The 17,857-nt window shown below is 46.4% G+C and overlaps 1 protein-coding gene across 4 annotated transcripts in view; it reads left to right on the top strand.

Moving 5' to 3' along the window:
• The window catches only part of FTO (FTO alpha-ketoglutarate dependent dioxygenase), a 394,888-nt gene that overhangs the window by 127,472 nt on the left and 249,559 nt on the right, over positions 1–17,857 (top strand). For all 4 annotated transcript variants that reach the window (XM_086689419.1, XM_086689416.1, XM_086689417.1 and 1 more), the window contains exon 3: positions 535–1,159. In XM_086689419.1, coding sequence (XP_086545545.1) covers positions 535–1,159 — 625 coding nt within the window. The remainder of the gene's footprint in view (positions 1–534; positions 1,160–17,857) is intronic.

The following is a 17,857-nucleotide window of genomic DNA, read 5'->3' as shown; positions in this document are numbered from 1 at the left end:
GGGCAAGTGTTTAAAATGTCTCTGTGCTTCTGGATTCTCATCTAAAAACTGGAGATAATAACGGTGCTGCCACATAATGTTGGGAGCAGCGAATGAGTTACTGTGTATACATGATTTAGAATAGTACTGAGCATTTAGCTGGCACTTAAATAGGTGTTAAAGCGGTTAATTAATAAAATCATGTTGTCTGGAGGGTCAAAGGTTGGAAGACAGGTTGAGGGCAGGGAGAAGTGACCGTAGAGGGACCCTGGGAGATCAAAGCACAAATTATTATTCTAGTACTTTATTTATCTTAACGATTGATTGTTTTGAGCTTGGGCTTGTAGAAGCTAAAATCCAGACTGGATAGCCGATGGTAACTGTTTTATTTAGTCTTCCACTTGAGGCTGGAGAGATGTGAATCCTGTTTAGAAAGGCCACCCGCTACCTTGTGTTGTTTTTCCTCCTGATGCTGCCGACAGAGAAACAGACTTCTGGAAATGATAAAATCATAGCTGTCCATGAACACGTATTTTTGCTTTGGTTTTGTTTTAGTGGCAGCTGAAATATCCTAAACTAATTCTCCGCGAAGCCGGCAGCGTCCCCGAGGAGCTCCATAAAGAAGTTCAAGAAGCCTTCCTCACACTGCACAAGCATGGCTGCTTCTTTCGGGACCTGGTTAGGATCCAGGGCAAAGATTTGCTCACTCCGGTATCTCGCATCCTCATCGGAAACCCAGGCTGCACCTACAAGTACCTGAACACCAGGCTCTTTACGGTACCCTGGCCAGTGAAGGGTGCTAGTACGAGATACGAGGAGGCTGAAATAGCGGCTGCTTGTCAGACCTTCCTCAGGCTCAATGACTACCTGCAGATAGAGACCATCCAGGCTCTGGAAGAACTCGCCTGCAAAGAGAAGTCGAATATCGATGCCGTGCCAGTGTGTATAGGGCCAGACTTCCCCCGGGTCGGTATGGGGTCCTTCGATGGGCAGGATGAGGTGGACATTAAGAACAGAGCGGCGTACAACGTCACTTTGTTGAATTTCATGGATCCCCAGAAAATGCCATACCTGAAAGAGGAGCCTTACTTTGGCATGGGGAAAATGGCCGTGAGCTGGCATCACGATGAAAACCTCGTGGAGCGCTCAGCGGTGGCGGTGTATAGTTATAGCTGTGAAGGTACAGTCTGCCCTGTGAAGACGCAGCTCTGAGTGTAACACGACCAGAGTTGTGTAGGCTCTGGAGGTGTGCGCGTGTGTGCGCGTGTGTGCTCATGTGTGCGCGTGCATCTGTGTGTACACGGTGTTGCCTGCCCTCTTGAGGTTTGCCGCACCCATGTCTCTGCAGAACATACCTCTTTCTCGTCTCGGGGCGCTGCCCAACTCTTTGTTACACGGGATGCAGATGGAGTATTTTCGCGTGTAAGCACCACTGTCATTCCGTCTTTCTCATGCCCAGGAGAACAGATCTTGGTTTCATACAGCCAACCTCCTTTCTCTAAAGCTCAGAGTAGACGGTGCAGTTGCTATAATTAACTTGCTGATAAAGGGCTAGGAAAACAAAAATCTGTCAAATCTTTCCCGGTTCCCACAGGTGCACGCTGCCCGTCTTGCCAAACTCCTTTATTGTGGTTGACATCACTGTCTTGATGGGAGTGATTTGTCAAACATGGACTTGTTCTTGGCTTCATACAGATTTGACTACTGTCCTTCCTTGCCGGAAGCGGTTGGAGTAGGTTCTGTGAGCAGACAGTCCTCTATTTTTAGGAGACTCTCCAGTCCCCTATAAGCGCTGCTGCAGTTCGAGTCCTAAAAGGGGTGCTGTGGGTGAACTTGTTCTTGCAGTTTCCGAAACCTGGTCCCCTTGGAACAGAGACCCTAGGCTACCTTTTCGCGGCCTACCGGAACTTTCCTTCCTGTGTTGTTCAGTTGCTCTGGGTGCAGGGTCTCCGCTGTTTTTCAGCACAGGCTCCTGAGACAATTGGGCAGATCCAGGATGGCGTGACCACGCTGACTTCGTTCTTTGCCTGATCATTTGACAGAGGGGTACAAGATGCGGTATTAACCCTGTTGTCTATCTCTTCGACCTGTTTACTGGAAGATGCTTGCAAGAGCAGAGTTCTAGATGTCCCATCAGGGAAAAACCTGGAACTTTTAAGGGTCAGTGCTTTCTGAAAACGATTTTTTTCATTGGATGTCGTTATCGCTGTATGCTTTTCGTTTACTAACATGGCCGTTTTTGGAAAAGGGATCTTAAAAGGACGTTCTCGTGGTTCTCTTCACATTTCTTCCCATTTCCCAATCTCAAACACTGCCTCGGGGTGGCTAAGACATTTTCCAACTTTCACCTTACGTCTTCAGCCCGGAACAAGGAACTAGTTGAGCATTTGGAAATTTTAGCAGTTTCTCTGGCATCGTAAATAATGATGCTGACCTAAGAAAATTGCTTGAAGGGGATTTGATGCTGTCCTAATGGAAGGAATGGAGATCCTCTGATCTCTAATAAGGCGTTGCCAAGGATTTAAGAATGATCACATCCAAGAACTCTGATGTGAAGGAACAATGGAGTTTGTTAGTTTCCTTCTTAAGGAGGCAACTCTCTAAAATTGAGGCAGTGGTATGTGATAGCTCAGGCTGCTACAAAGGTGTCTTTGTGTTCCCACCTCCTCTCAGCCCCACAGTTTTAATAGTCCTTTTGTGCTCCCAGAGCGTGGGTGATCAAGTCTTTTTTGAAGCCTAGAATGTCGTTCAGAAAGGAATTTAGATTTTTAATGAGTAGTTTCTGTGGTCGGGAGTAGTTAAGACTGATAAAGTATACAAGTCTACATAAACATATGAAGGTTTAGCCTTGCAACTGACTGTCGTCTGGAGGAGGGAAGTGCAGAGTTCAAATCCGTAAGAGCAGAGGGATTCCTTTCTTCTCTTAGCCCCCCGAGAATCCCAGAGCTCTCATGATTATAACAGCAGCAACACCAGGAGCTCTCATTTATTGAGCACCTACTGTGTGCTGGGCATCGGTATAAACATTTGACATGTATTGACCCATTTTATTCCCGTAACAACGCTGTGAACCAAGTGCTGCTGTTCTCCTCATTTTACGGATAGGGAAACTGAGGCACAGGAGGATGACTAACTTTTACACGGTTGTATAGCTATTAATGAGCAAAGGTGGGATTTGAACCCAGACATACTGGCTTCAGAGTCCTAACAGTGAAGGCCAAGTGCCTTATGAGCAGATATTTTCTACCCTTGCAGTACAGCTCCCTCTGGGATTTGGGTTTCTAAAGTGTCCACCTCTGGAAAAGTGAAGGGAATATTCTACTTGCTCCTCCTCGCAGGTCCTGTATCCTCTCCTCTTCTTCCCGCCACCTCACTTCTCTCCCCCCACCGCGACATCCGCTATAGCTTCCTACACATGCTCTCAGGTGATTGGAATGCATTAGATAAGCTTATTCTATGAAATGGAACCTCTCTCTAGGTCTCCGGCTGTGGTGTTGGGTCAGATGGCTTACAAAGCATGTGCCTTGAACCTGTTTTCGGTGGATGCATTTCTTCCAGACGACTTTTTCCAGGTGACAAGGGATATGTTTACTTCTCTGGCCTCCTTGTAATCCTGCCAGAAGTATGGTAAGGGTGGACTTTGAAAGAGAGCCACTTGGGTTAAAATCACGACTAGGGTTAGAAAAGGCTTTAAGGGAGTGAAGAGAAAGGAAATTTCAGCCAACTGTACTGTTTTCTGGATCCTTGAACACGTTTGTCAAGCAGCTGCTCAAGGAGGTTCAGTTAACTGTTCTAGACACTGCAGAGGATGCGGAAGTAAATCAAATGCTCTTCTTGTGTTGAAAAGATGGGTGAAATAAAGTGTGCCCTTGTGATTATAATTACGAAATGAGGAAACGTCAGGTCTGGAAGAGACTTTTGAAGTCACCTAGTTCAAGTGTCTCATTTTATACATGAAGACACTGAGGCAGGGAGAATGGCAGTGACTGGTCCAAGGTCACATAGCTACTTAGTGATAAGAGAGCGTTTCATGCCATAGGAGCTCCTGCAAATGCATTAGGAGTTCAGAACAGAAGTGATTACTTCCTGCTGAAAATTAAATTCAGGTGCAGCTTAAGATCCTTCAGGACTTTGTTCTCAATGCCTTTTCCTGGAGAAATCTTCATGTGGATTTATAATGAACCAGTCATGCCTCTTTGGTTTATTTCTGTGAGTAGAGGTCATCGAGAAGTAATTTGTATAGGGTACATGTAATTATATGATAAATTCATTGGCTTCACAAGCAGTCCTAGTTAATAGATATCTCCAGTAAGAAGATTGAAATGGTACAATATTTAATCAGGAATGGCTTCAGGGAATCATGTGTAAATAGGCAGAGTATTTGATTTTCCTATGCTAGCTTTGCTGGCAATTGCTTGTTACTCCTAGATACAAACACACACACACACACACACACACACACACACACACACACACACACATTTTAGCAGGGAAGGCATTAACAATCTATTGTTTAATTGTTCTCCAACGGGAATACCTTCAAAAAGATCAGGTAAATAATTATTTGTTACTGTTTTTGGTCATTTGGAAGGAAACATTTTCTGCAGCGTTGTCTTTATAAAAAAAATTCTTAAGAATTTTATTTTATTTATTAAAAAAAATTCTTTTAGTGTTTTTTTCCTTATTTTTGAAAAAGAGAGAAACAGAGCCAAGTGGGGGAGAGGAAGTGAGAGAGGGAGACACAGCATCCCAAGCAGGCTTCAGGCTCTGAGCTGTCAGCACAGAGCCCGATGTGGGGCTCAAACCCACAGACTGCAAGATCATGACCTGAACTTCACCGACTGAGCCACCCAGGCACCCCAAGAATTTTAACTCATGCTACGTATAGAAGATTCCTATTTTTCAGATTCCTGGGAAGGAAAGGTGAGGAAGAAAAGGAAGAGAGACCAGTCCATGATTCCTGTTGAGTATGTGATAGACTAGAAAAGCAAGGACTTTGTAATACTTATCTTAGAATTCTAGGATTCCCACTCATGTCTCTGACTAGGAAAAACTGAATTCACTTAAGGATGGAAATTGGTTGCCATGATTCTCTCTTTTTTTAAAGATGTTATTTTTAAATAATCTGTACACCCAGCGTGGGGCTTGAACTCACAACCCCAAGATCAAGAGTCACCTGCTCCACCAAATGAGCCAGCCAGTCCCCCCATGTTGCTGTAATTCTTAAATCTTTACTTTTAAACGAGTAGCTTTGTCTTCCTTAGCTTGTCTTTGGGAGCATGAAAGACTAGACTGTAATTGAAGCTAGGAGCTTGGGAGCATTCCTAATTTTTTTAAATGTTAGGATTTTTCTTTCTTGAGAGAGAGATCGTGAGCATGCAAGCAGGGGATGGGTAGAGAATCCTAAGCAGGCTCCACCCTCAGCAAGAAGCCTGACCTGGGGCTCCATGCCACCAGCCCGGGATCATGACCTGAGCTGAAATCAAGAGTCAGATGCTCAACCAACTGAGCCACCCATGTGCCCCCCAAATGCTATGATATTCAATGTTCGTCTTAGTCTTCCCCCATTCCTATCTGAGGTCTCAAAGCTCATTTGGCTTTGTTTGTTTCATTGTATCATGCCATGTTTGTTAGTTTTGTTGTTGTTGTTGTTTTTAAGTAGGTTTCGCGCCCAGCACGGAGCCCAGTGTGGGGCTTGAGCTCGACCCTGAGATCAAGACCTGCGCTGAGATCAAGAGTCAGCCACTTAGCTGCCTGAGCCATCCAGGCACCCCTGTTGTTAGTTAGTTTTGAAGTCACTTCTACCGCTCAGTAAAAGTGGTCTCTTTGGTCTACCAAGTCCTATTTTTTAAAATCCCCATGGAATTATTTATGCACTTAACAGTAAGCATCTACTGTTTGCCAACCACTTTTCTAGATGCCGAGCATCTAAGCATGAACAAAAATCCCTGCCCTCATGGAGCTTATATTTTAGCAAAGAGAGACAGAAAACGAACAAGAAGTTTGTACAGGGGTGAGGCACAGGTGTACCGTTTTAAATAGGCTTCCTTCAGAAGGTCACATTTGAGCCAAGGCTGGAAGGAGTGAGCGGGAGAACAGCCTGGGTAGAGGGAATATTGAAGGCCTAGAGATGGAACCCGATGTTGGGATATTTCAGAAGCAGCAAGTGCAGACGCGGTAGTGGAGTGAGAGAAGAGGGAGAGTAACAGCCGTGAAGACAGAGAGTAAAGACGAGGAGCCGAGAGTGGGCAGCAGCTAATACGGATGTAATACTGTAATACGAGGTAGCGGGCTTGTACACAGTGTGGCAGGAGATGGGAGCCATTGTGGGTTTGAGTCGAAGGAGGGAGGTGGCACTGGAAGCAGCAGAAAGAGACTATTGCAGTAATCCAGATTAGAGAAGGGGGGCCGGTTTAGAAGAGGCAGAGGTAATCCAGATTGGAGAAGGGGGGCCGGATTAGAAGAGGCAGAGGTAATCCAGATTGGAGAAGGGGGGGGCTGGTTTAGAAGAGGCAGAGGTAATCCAGATGGGAGAAGGGGGGCCGGATTAGAAGAGGCAGAGGTAATCCAGATGGGAGAAGGGGGGCCGGATTAGAAGAGGCAGAGGTAATACAGATGGGAGAAGGGGGGCCGGATTAGAAGAGGCAGAGGTAATCCAGATTGGAGAAGAGGGGCCGGATTAGAAGAGGCAGAGGTAATCCAGATTGGAGAAGAGGGGCCGGATTAGAAGAGGCAGAGGTAATCCAGATTGGAGAAGGGGGGCCGGTTTAGAAGAGGCAGAGGTAATCCAGATTGGAGAAGAGGGGCCGGATTAGAAGAGGCAGAGGTAATCCAGATTGGAGAAGGGGGGCCGGATTAGAAGAGGCAGAGGTAATCCAGATTGGAGAAGGGGGGCCGGTTTAGAAGAGGCAGAGGTAATACAGATGGGAGAAGGGGGGCCGGATTAGAAGAGGCAGAGGTAATCCAGATTGGAGAAGAGGGGCCGGATTAGAAGAGGCAGAGGTAATACAGATGGGAGAAGGGGGGCCGGATTAGAAGAGGCAGAGGTAATCCAGATTGGAGAAGGGGGGCCAGATTAGAAGAGGCAGAGGTAATCCAGATTGGAGAAGAGGGGCCGGATTAGAAGAGGCAGAGGTAATCCAGATTGGAGAAGGGGGGCCGGATTAGAAGAGGCAGAGGTAATACAGATGGGAGAAGGGGGGCCGGATTAGAAGAGGCAGAGGTAATACAGATGGGAGAAGGGGGGCCGGATTAGAAGAGGCAGAGGTAATCCAGATTGGAGAAGAGGGGCCGGATTAGAAGAGGCAGAGGTAATCCAGATTGGAGAAGGGGGGCCGGATTAGAAGAGGCAGAGGTAATACAGATGGGAGAAGGGGGGCCGGATTAGAAGAGGCAGAGGTAATACAGATGGGAGAAGGGGGGCCGGATTAGAAGAGGTAGAGGTAATCCAGATTGGAGAAGAGGGGCCGGATTAGAAGAGGCAGAGGTAATACAGATGGGAGAAGGGGGGCCGGATTAGAAGAGGCAGAGGTAATCCAGATTGGAGAAGAGGGGCCGGATTAGAAGAGGCAGAGGTAATCCAGATTGGAGAAGGGGGGCCGGATTAGAAGAGGCAGAGGTAATCCAGATTGGAGAAGGGGGGCCGGATTAGAAGAGGCAGAGGTAATCCAGATTGGAGAAGAGGGGCCGGATTAGAAGAGGCAGAGGTAATCCAGATTGGAGAAGGGGGGCCGGATTAGAAGAGGCAGAGGTAATCCAGATTGGAGAAGGGGGGCCGGTTTAGAAGAGGCAGAGGTAATACAGATGGGAGAAGGGGGGCCGGATTAGAAGAGGCAGAGGTAATCCAGATTGGAGAAGGGGGGCCGGTTTAGAAGAGGCAGAGGTAATACAGATGGGAGAAGGGGGGCCGGATTAGAAGAGGCAGAGGTAATCCAGATTGGAGAAGAGGGGCCGGATTAGAAGAGGCAGAGGTAATACAGATGGGAGAAGGGGGGCCGGATTAGAAGAGGCAGAGGTAATACAGATGGGAGAAGGGGGGCCGGATTAGAAGAGGCAGAGGTAATACAGATGGGAGAAGGGGGGCCGGATTAGAAGAGGCAGAGGTAATCCAGATTGGAGAAGAGGGGCCGGATTAGAAGAGGCAGAGGTAATACAGATGGGAGAAGGGGGGCCGGATTAGAAGAGGCAGAGGTAATCCAGATTGGAGAAGAGGGGCCGGATTAGAAGAGGCAGAGGTAATCCAGATTGGAGAAGGGGGGCCGGATTAGAAGAGGCAGAGGTAATCCAGATTGGAGAAGGGGGGCCGGATTAGAAGAGGCAGAGGTAATCCAGATTGGAGAAGGGGGGCCGGATTAGAAGAGGCAGAGGTAATCCAGATTGGAGAAGGGGGGCCCGATTAGAAGAGGCAGAGGTAATCCAGATTGGAGAAGGGGGGCCGGTTTAGAAGAGGCAGAGGTAATACAGATGGGAGAAGGGGGGCCGGATTAGAAGAGGCAGAGGTAATCCAGATTGGAGAAGGGGGGCCGGATTAGAAGAGGCAGAGGTAATACAGATGGGAGAAGGGGGGCCGGATTAGAAGAGGCAGAGGTAATCCAGATTGGAGAAGGGGGGCCGGTTTAGAAGAGGCAGAGGTAATCCAGATTGGAGAAGGGGGGCCGGATTAGAAGAGGCAGAGGTAATCCAGATTGGAGAAGAGGGGCCGGATTAGAAGAGGCAGAGGTAATCCAGATTGGAGAAGGGGGGCCGGATTAGAAGAGGCAGAGGTAATCCAGATTGGAGAAGGGGGGCCGGATTAGAAGAGGCAGAGGTAATCCAGATTGGAGAAGGGGGGCCGGATTAGAAGAGGCAGAGGTAATCCAGATTGGAGAAGGGGGGCCGGATTAGAAGAGGCAGAGGTAATCCAGATTGGAGAAGGGGGGCCGGTTTAGAAGAGGCAGAGGTAATACAGATGGGAGAAGGGGGGCCGGATTAGAAGAGGCAGAGGTAATCCAGATTGGAGAAGGGGGGCCGGTTTAGAAGAGGCAGAGGTAATACAGATGGGAGAAGGGGGGCCGGATTAGAAGAGGCAGAGGTAATCCAGATTGGAGAAGAGGGGCCGGATTAGAAGAGGCAGAGGTAATACAGATGGGAGAAGGGGGGCCGGATTAGAAGAGGCAGAGGTAATACAGATGGGAGAAGGGGGGCCGGATTAGAAGAGGCAGAGGTAATACAGATGGGAGAAGGGGGGCCGGATTAGAAGAGGCAGAGGTAATCCAGATTGGAGAAGAGGGGCCGGATTAGAAGAGGCAGAGGTAATCCAGATTGGAGAAGGGGGGCCGGATTAGAAGAGGCAGAGGTAATCCAGATTGGAGAAGGGGGGCCGGTTTAGAAGAGGCAGAGGTAATACAGATGGGAGAAGGGGGGCCGGATTAGAAGAGGCAGAGGTAATCCAGATTGGAGAAGAGGGGCCGGATTAGAAGAGGCAGAGGTAATACAGATGGGAGAAGGGGGGCCGGATTAGAAGAGGCAGAGGTAATACAGATGGGAGAAGGGGGGCCGGTTTAGAAGAGGCAGAGGTAATACAGATGGGAGAAGGGGGGCCGGATTAGAAGAGGCAGAGGTAATCCAGATTGGAGAAGAGGGGCCGGATTAGAAGAGGCAGAGGTAATCCAGATTGGAGAAGGGGGGCCGGATTAGAAGAGGCAGAGGTAATCCAGATTGGAGAAGGGGGGCCGGATTAGAAGAGGCAGAGGTAATCCAGATTGGAGAAGGGGGGCCGGATTAGAAGAGGCAGAGGTAATCCAGATTGGAGAAGGGGGGCCGGATTAGAAGAGGCAGAGGTAATCCAGATGGGAGAAGGGGGGCCGGATTAGAAGAGGCAGAGGTAATCCAGATTGGAGAAGGGGGGCCGGTTTAGAAGAGGCAGAGGTAATACAGATGGGAGAAGGGGGGCCGGATTAGAAGAGGCAGAGGTAATCCAGATTGGAGAAGGGGGGCCGGTTTAGAAGAGGCAGAGGTAATACAGATGGGAGAAGGGGGGCCGGATTAGAAGAGGCAGAGGTAATCCAGATTGGAGAAGGGGGGCCGGTTTAGAAGAGGCAGAGGTAATCCAGATTGGAGAAGGGGGGCCGGATTAGAAGAGGCAGAGGTAATCCAGATTGGAGAAGGGGGGCCGGATTAGAAGAGGCAGAGGTAATACAGATGGGAGAAGGGGGGCCGGATTAGAAGAGGCAGAGGTAATCCAGATGGGAGAAGGGGGGCCGGATTAGAAGAGGCAGAGGTAATCCAGATTGGAGAAGAGGGGCCGGATTAGAAGAGGCAGAGGTAATCCAGATTGGAGAAGGGGGGCTGGATTAGAAGAGGCAGAGGTAATCCAGATTGGAGAAGGGGGGCCGGTTTAGAAGAGGCAGAGGTAATACAGATTGGAGAAGGGGGGCCGGATTAGATTAGAAGAGGCAGAGGTAAGGAGAGGTGTTTGTATGATGGCACCCATCTTTTCCCTGGAGAAAAGGGGCAGTGTTCAGTGCCGGTGAGAAAAGAGGACCAGCAGTGACATCTCCTAATTGTCAAGAGAAGACCAGCCAACAAAAATGGCTGATTTTTGCCCCCTTCCCTCAATAGTTATATTGAGGCATAATTTACATACAACAAACTGCCCATACTTAAAGTTTACCTTCGTAGGAGTTTTAACACACCTGTGAAACCATGACCACACTCAAGATAGTGAATTTTCTGCAGAAGCTTCCTCGATCCTGATGATTAATGATGTTGAGCTTTGTTTCATGTGCTACTTGGCTATTCGTGTATCTTCTTTTGAGACATGTCTCTTCAAGGTTTTTTTTGCCCATTTTGAATTGAGTTGTTGTTTTAGTTGTTGAGTTTTAGGAGCTCTTTATAGGTTGTGGATGTTAACTTCTTAACAGATAAGTGATTTGCAAATACCTTCCCCAAGAATGGCTGAGTTTTTTTTTTTTTTTTAATTTTTTTTTTAACGTTTTTATTTATTTTTGAGACAGAGAGAGAGCGTGAACAGGGGAGGGGCAGAGAGAGAGGGAGACACAGAATCCGAAACAGGCTCCAGGCTCTGAGCAGTCAGCACAGAGCCTGACGCGGGGCTCGAACTCACGGACCGTGAGATCATGACCTGAGCCGAAGTCAGACGCTTAACCGACCAAGCCACCCAGGCGCCCCTGAGTTTTTAATGATGTATTCATGTGATGTGCAGGGAATAAGAGGACAGGTTAGAGTGGAACAAGTTTTATTGTCTAAGACAATTTAATTCTGTATTACTGAATGACATCATTTATATTAGCACCTCAGAAATGCTTCCTTCCAGTGTATTTTCCCCCTTGAGCAGTAACCACTGTCCTGCCTTCCAGGGCCATACATTAGTTTTGCACATACTTGAGCTAGAATTGTAAGCTCCTTAAAGACACGGTTTCTGTCCTTCTTTGTGCAGATAATGGTAGAAGAGTAAGTATTTGTTGCCTAAAGTCAGTATTTCTAGTTTTGAGTAGTTTATGCTGTTCATCTACATTCTGGCCACTGCCCAATAACTCTGATTTCTATAACTACAATTTCTGTTTAGTATCAGGATTCTTTCGACTGCAAATAGCGGATACCTGACCTAAACAGACTTCATTTAAAAAGATAAGGAATTGTCTTACTTCATACTAAGCCCAGCGACCTCACTGGCTTCAAGCAGTTGTTTCAGTAGTTAATAGTGTGGTCAATTTCCAGTTTCTTTCCCTTCATCTTTTGGCTCTTCTTAAGCTGTTGCTTTCCTCTCTTGGGACCAGCAGTCTCATGGTCCCCACATGCCTGCCCCTTGCTGTTGTGGCCGCTCCCTTTCTTTTTCATGAACTTTGAGAGGGAGAAAAACTGAGTCTTGGACACGTACTTTGAACTCTGGGTAAAGCTTTGCCTGAAGCTAGACGGACAACTAATTATCCTCTTTTGATTAATCCATTTTGGGTTCTGATCTTCTATGTTGTTTACAACGTAAAGGTTTCCTGTAAGTCTCTATGACTCTTTGTCCTTTCCCGAGACTGCCCAGGGAGTTACAGCCTCTGGTGTTAGGTCTGGTTTGGAGAATGTATTGTTTGAGAAGTATTTCTGCTTCCTTTCCCCATTTCGTATTATACTTCAGATAATGGAATGGTTTTGAAGCTTTAGCCAAGAGCATCCAGATCCATTTTTCTCTCCTTTTCTCACTTTTACTTCTTCCCCCCAAGCCCATGAAACATGATGTAATGAGGTTCTCCTGTGTATGTGGATATTTATATGTTAAATTTTTTTTTTTTTTTCAGACGCTCAATCTGAAAGCTGACAGAGCCAGACATCATGTTGAAAGGCTTTAGATTTTTCGGTAAAGAGTTAGCAATATTTCTCCTGAAACCCCAGATAATTTATAATTAATTTTAGAATTCATCTGTGTCAAGGGACTACGTTTGTCCTGAATTGCTTGTTTTGAGGCATCTGAGAGCAGGCTCCAGGTTCTTATAGACTCTGAGCTGGGACTGATTTGGTACTCCCCGGTGCCCCCCGCCCTTCAAACTTCTCTGAATTCATTTCTTCAGACCATTCATTCCTCAGTGGCTGCGAAGGAGTTTGCTCTCTGTCAGCCCCAGGCTTGACTGCTCATTCCTCACGACCAACCAAGGACTGTGTCTCTAAGTTTAGAAATCTTCCAGGGTGGCTTCTCCTTGGCTAACCCTCCTTTCCTAGGGAGATGCTCTTGAGGAGTGTTTCCCAAATGTTCTCTGGCTTATGCCATTCGCCATCACAGTAGAAACCAACCCAGAAAAAGTATGCAAAGACTGCACATAGAAGTGTCTACCTTTCAGGGAGACCACTCTGAACAACGCATCTGAGCTATGAAAAAGTCGTTAGTGTCCATCATTGCCCTCAGTCTTAAATTGCTTACCACGGTTCGCAAAGCCATCCGTGTCCTGGCCTCTGCCCACCTCTCCAAACTCTTCACTTGCAATTCCGTGTCCTTCATTTGATACATTGCAGCTCAGAATTGCACCCATCTTGTACATCCGTCATGCCTTATCCCTCCCAGAATGTATCTTCCCAACCCCACATCTTCCCCTCCCCCCTCTGACTCTCTCCCTTTTCCAAGACAGATTCTCCATCCCAGACACTGCAGTGTCACAGATCAGCACGGGACAGAGAAAGCACCACGAGCTTTTGTATACCAGCTGACTAGCTGCAACTTCTGGGTTTCTCCTGCCTCAAGATGTAGGACGTGGATAGGAAGGAAGGGACCTGCTGCGTAAGCCCTTCTGGGGGTGGGGTTAAGGAAACAGAATATAATTGCCAAGGCCAGAGTCTTAGAAATCTTAGTACTTGGCCAAAGGAATAGAGAATAGGAAATATATTTGATGGCATTTCTCTTTCACCAAATGGGAATTAATTGTTCAAAACCTAGTTAGCATAAAAGAATCAAATTGGCTAATTTGGGAGGGGGGATGTTTTAGAATTTTAAACTTGACGTTTACACTTAGCATTCTTTCGTATTTTGTCAAGTCTTTGACTTCTTGAACGGTTTGGCTGGTGGGAGCCAGGAATGCATGAGACACGAGACACTTGCAATCCTCTCAGCGTTCCTGGGGTTTAAAGGCAAGTAGGAGCCGGTTGCCTCTGCTTGTTTCCAGAATAACATGAGGCAGAGTAATCAGCTGCAGTTGCTATAGATAATTACGAGTTGATTTTATGGAGTAAGTGAGCAACGCTATACTTACACAGTAAAAAATTTATCAGACACAGAGCTTCCCTCCCTCCTCCGGACCCAGCCCAAGGGGGAAACAAACCTTCCAAGAAAACCTTATTTTAATGAGCACATTTCAGAGGTGCTGGATTTATGGGAGACATCAGGAAACACCGATTGCAATGACTGTCTCTGTTTGTCGTTCAAGACTTTATTGGTGCCATACTGGGACGAGTGGGGGATGGCAGAGAGAGGGGAGAGTTGTCAACTAGCCCATTAGCCTACAAAGACCACCACTTAGAAGAATAGCCATATTCACTGGCTTGAAGCCACTATAGCGTCATTGTCACTGTAGTTTAAAAATCATTTCTTTTTAAAGTTCAGTCATAGTGGATTTCACGAGAGAGAGAGAGAGAGACAGAGAGAGAGAGAGAGACATATGAAAAGCCTTCATAGAATATTTCTATTCTTTCTCCTTGTGCTGCTTGCTACATCTGTTATCATTAGGGCTCTCTAGAACGAAGCCGCTGAAAGCCCTAGGGTATCACAAATATAAACATACGATTTCTCATATCAGTATTCTTTTGCTAAATGGGTCTGGTTATCAAATAATTTAGCATTAATTACTTTATTATGTCGTATGCTGGTATTCATCACGTGACATCATCATTATTTTATAAAGCCTGGCTTCCTCACTAACGTGCACAGTAGACATCTCTATCAAATCACAGATATCAAGACTCCAGAGCAGGGGTTGTCAAACATTTCTGAATACGGGGCTGGCCAGATGATGAATATTTTCGGCTTCATGGGCCTTATGCTCTGTGTCTTTGCTACTCAGCCTTGCTGTTTTAGGTGAAAGCAGCCTCGGACTGCTGTGTGAATGAATGGGCTGTGACTGTGTTCCAGTTACTTTAAGCAGGTGATGGGCCTGGTTTGCCTGTGGGCTAGAACAAAGTTCAGAGACTTGTAAATGGCTGTAGGGGCCAGGCAGCTACTGCAAATGGGTGAAATGGCTGACGGGGACTGCCACTAGCCCAGAGGACATGCCTTGTCTCAAAGGGGCAGTTACTTCTTCGCCTGTGACTGCCTCAGTGATACCAGATCTTGTAATTCAACAATAGCTGGACATTCGTATTTTTATGCAAAGCACCTGTATCAGTTGGCAGCTAACTTAGTTTTGTTTACAATTTTTGTGATGTTCATTATTTATTTTTGAGAGAGAAACAGAGCATGAGTGGGGGAGGGGGCAGAGAGAGAAGGAGACAGAATCTGAAGCAGGCTCCAGGCCCTGAGGTGTCAGCACAGATCCCGAAGTGGAGCTCGAACCCACGAACTGTGAGCCCAAGTCAGACACTTAACCAGCTGAGCCACCCAGGCTCCTGCTAACTTGGTTTGGTTAAGAAGATGTCATGCAGGTCAAGTTGTACGCCTTTCGTGGGCTCTCTTCTGGTCCATGAGCTCTAGTTTTCTAGCAAATTCTAGAATTTTCAGGTGTAACTATTATGTATAAATAAGACATGCCTAGAGAGCGCCATCAGACGTGTATAGCAAATGATCTGTCTCTGCTGCTGCTAACGACCCCTTCTAGTGCCAGTGACAGACATCAGTAATTGATTATACCACTCTTTCTGCTGAGCTTGGACAGAAATTCAGAATAATTCTGTACCAGGGGTCACAAAAGCCACAACCGATGAATTAGTTGTGTCCTCTGATATGTAAGATATTTGTCATTCCTGTTCTAGAGGGTTCTCTTTTAAATGGTTTTGGGATTACCCTAGAAAAATGGCTTTAGACTTTTTACTATATGACTTTATTCGTGAAGAAAACTAGCTTAGAGTTGCTCCTAACCACAGAATGCTTGAGAAGACATTTATCAGAAATAACAAATAGGAAAACAAGATAAGATTCTGTTCTTATGGCGTATCAGATTTGAGATTCAAACTTAAGGAATTGAAGAATATCTAGAGCTGGATGGGCCCTTGGAGGTCATTTAGTCGCATTCCTTCCTTGAAGTTGGATTTCTGGTCCGGTTTCTTTCCCCACCATTCCGCAGAGTAATGTGAATTAATAAGTATAAAGGGGATTTCTTCCCCCTTCCCCCTTCTTTCACGGCCTTTGACCCTTGTGCACAGTTACCGCAGAGTGGGGTGTTCAGAACGAGGAATTTCTGTGGATGGGTCCGTGCCCTCTGGGATGCATGTACTTTTGGGCTCTGGATGTGACACGCACCTGATGCAGCCTGCGTGAAACCCGCTTTATTGCCCATTGGGACCACATGAAACTTTGCATCTTTTTGTCTTCCTGCATCGTTTCCTCCTCTACCCGCTGAGAGACTGTACTTTCACATTTGATCTTCTCCAAGAATTCTGCTCTACCCATTCTAACCCTCACCGAGCCCGTCTCTTCTCTCAATTTCTTCACTGTTAAGAACAGTACTAACTTAGCAGCGCCACACTTTATTATGTTATTTGGTTTAATTCGTAGTGTTTCCTACTCCCCCCACCCCGGAATTAACATTTTTTCCCTGCCATCTAGTCCAGTAAGGATTGTGAATGGCATGAACTGAAAGAGCATTTTTTAAAAAACTTGTTTTGGGGCGCCTGGGTGGCGCAGTCGGTTAAGCGTCCGACTTCAGCCAGGTCACGATCTTGCACTCCGTGAGTTCGAGCCCCGCGTCAGGCTCTGGGCTGATGGCCCAGAGCCCAGAGCCCGAGCCTGCTTCCGATTCTGTGTCTCCCTCTCTCTCTGCCCCTCCCCAGTTCATGCTCTGTGTCTCTCTGTCCCAAAAATAAATAAACGTTGAAAAAAAAAAAATTTAAAAAAAAAAAAAAAAAACTTGTTTTAATGTTTATTTACTTTTGACACACTGAGAGAGACAGAGCGCGAGTGGGGGAGGGGCAGACAGAGAGGGAGACACAGGATCTGAAACAGGCTCCGGGCTCTGAGTGGTGAGCACAGACCCTGATGTGGGGCTCGAACCCATGAACTGTGAGATCATGACCTGAGCCGAAGGCAGAAGCTCAACCTGCTGAGCCACACAGGGGCCCCTGCATTTTGTTTTGTAAGTAAGCACTTAAGTACAGCCATTCACTGAATGCCTTCTATGTGCTACTTAGTAAGGCTCTAAATGCAGATGAAACAGGAAATTGGACCCTCCCCCTTGAAGACCAGAGACTGGTGTCTAATGGAATTTAAAATGTCCTTTGAACATTTACAACTTCACTGGAAAGAAAGCTCCACTAGGGCAAAGCTCTTTGATTCATTCGTTGATAGATCTCAAGTGCCCGGGTCAGTGCCTCATGTATAATAAGTGCTCAATAAATATTTCTTAAATGAACTTTTATACATTTTTATATAGGGCCATCCCTGCAGGACTGTTCATGTAGGCAGATTATATTCCTTGCCTTTCACTTCGTTTATGTGTTTCTCCCCTCCTGGACCCCAGCCACGTAGTTTTCCCAGCCACATGTAAAAATAAATCTTGAGTATCCTTCTAGAAATATTACCTGCACATGTATACACACGTGTGTGTATGTGTTTGTATTTTACACAAACTGTGGCCTGTCAGTTTCTTTCCCTTAAAAATATATCACATAGTTCTGTGTCAGTGCATAGTCATTTTACTTTTAGTGGCTACAGAATATTTTATTGCCTGGACATTTCATAATTCATTTAACCAGAAACTTATTGATGGATATTTGGGTTATTTCTGATCTTCTAAATGGTAGGACAGGGGCGCCTGGGTGGCGCAGTCGGTTAAGCGTCCGACTTCAGCCAGGTCACGATCTCGCGGTCCGTGAGTTCGAGCCCCGCATCAGGCTCTGGGCTGATGGCTCAGAGCCTGGAGCCTGTTTCCGAGTCTGTGTCTCCCTCTCTCTCTGCCCCTCCCCCGTTCATGCTCTGTCTCTCTCTGTCCCAAAAATAAATAAACGTTAAAAAAAAAAATTTAAAAAAAAAAAAAATGGTAGGACAGTGTGCATCCTTGCTCTAAAGTCATTTTGCAGCCTTTGCAGGTAGGAATTGGAGGATACATTTCTGAAAGTGGAGTTGCGGAATTCCTAGAAGTTCAAAGTGTTGAAGCATTTGTAATTTTGATAAGGATTGCCAGATTTTTCTCTACAGAGAGTGTGAATATGCCATTTGGCTATACTCTTACTGATACCATATTTTATCAAAGTGTTT

The sequence above is a fragment of the Puma concolor genome, chromosome E2 (genome assembly GCF_028749965.1).
Source record: "Puma concolor isolate L17-30 chromosome E2, mPumCon1.1.hap2, whole genome shotgun sequence".
Classification (NCBI taxonomy): Eukaryota; Metazoa; Chordata; class Mammalia; order Carnivora; family Felidae; genus Puma; species Puma concolor.
This window is presented reverse-complemented; position numbering and strand designations above follow the sequence as displayed.